Genomic DNA, 1,189 nt, shown 5'->3' on the forward strand with positions numbered 1-1,189 from the left:
TTTAATTTACCATGACTAAGAGAAGAAGAACAGGAACAAAGTAACGATTGAAGGAACGAAAGAAAAAGAATTAAAGAGTGTTACGTCCTGAGGACTCCACGATTCTTTTCTTTCGTGGAAAATGTCAAAGTTAGCCGCCGGAAGCGACGAGCGATATCAGGGGCAATAATTTAATTAAATATTAGATTTAAGACTTCCTGCGTTCTAAGAAACGGATGAGCGAGAGCTTTCAATTAGCACAATCTGCTGCCGATAAACCCGATTTGCCTACAAATAGAGAGAATCGCCGCCTGGTTTCGCGTGTAAGTTTTGGGAAGGAGACCCTTCCGGTTCCAAAAGATAAGATTCAGTAATTAATTTGGCACACGCCAAATTAAGCGAAGATCTTATCTATCGGTCGCCAACGCCGCGCAAAAATCGGCGGCTGCGGATCAAAGAGGGGTCACTCCGATAACCCTTTTTCCGGATCCGGCGACTCCCGAAAATCAAAGGAGCCTGACTAGGATCCCAAGTATATATATATGGATTTTCCGAGCGACGAGAGTCACTAAAAGTTTGGCAGTCAATTCAGTTTGTCACGCTGTCATTTTTAAACGGCAGAAAAAGAACTTATACTTTGTGCGCGGGTGAAAATCGAGTGCCCGAGAACGCTTCTGGAGAAGCTCCGTGCAACCGGCCCACGAGACCCCAGCGCTTACTCAGCGTGAGCTCCTGCCAAGCTCCCCAGCTCGGTTTTTCAAGTCACAGCAAGTAGTAAGTCATCATGTCTTTATTTTTTAACCGGGAACAACTAAATTAGTCGACATGTCTCAGACCGATCTCGTCCTCAGTGCGTCGCAACCAAAATTCAAATGTGCCACCGCGGCCCCGCCCCTCGAGATCAACCCGGCGTAGCCGAAGGGAAGAAGCACGGAGGCTTCTTGACCAGGCCTACCAGGAGTGGTTAAACTCCTTGGAGGACCCGACAGTGAGACCGGACAACCAGGAGCTTGCTGACTCAGTGTCACCAGCCACTCCTTCGGCTAACTCGCCTCCCTCCTCTCCCGAGGAAATTCCCCTTCGTCCTCTTTCCGCATCCTCCGCTCTCACTTACCGAATTTTCCCAGAGACACCTTCGCCAACTCCCTCACCAACATGTTCTTTTCCTTCAGTCTCCTACTCTCCGGTACCTCTTTCCCCAGAGGAGCCT

General features: G+C 48.9%; 1 protein-coding gene across 1 annotated transcript in view; it reads right to left on the reverse strand.

Annotated features, from left to right (window-relative positions):
• Positions 1–1,093: 1,093 nt before the first annotated feature.
• Positions 1,094–1,189, reverse strand: part of LOC105448351 — a gene marked incomplete at its 3' end in the record, with an annotated part of 8,344 nt that continues 8,248 nt past the window's right edge. Inside the window, exon 3 of the mRNA XM_011686873.1 lies at positions 1,094–1,187. Coding sequence (XP_011685175.1) covers positions 1,094–1,187 — 94 coding nt within the window. The remainder of the gene's footprint in view (positions 1,188–1,189) is intronic.

The sequence above is a fragment of the Wasmannia auropunctata genome, unplaced genomic scaffold (assembly GCF_000956235.1).
Source record: "Wasmannia auropunctata unplaced genomic scaffold, wasmannia.A_1.0 LD336088.1, whole genome shotgun sequence".
Classification (NCBI taxonomy): Eukaryota; Metazoa; Arthropoda; class Insecta; order Hymenoptera; family Formicidae; genus Wasmannia; species Wasmannia auropunctata.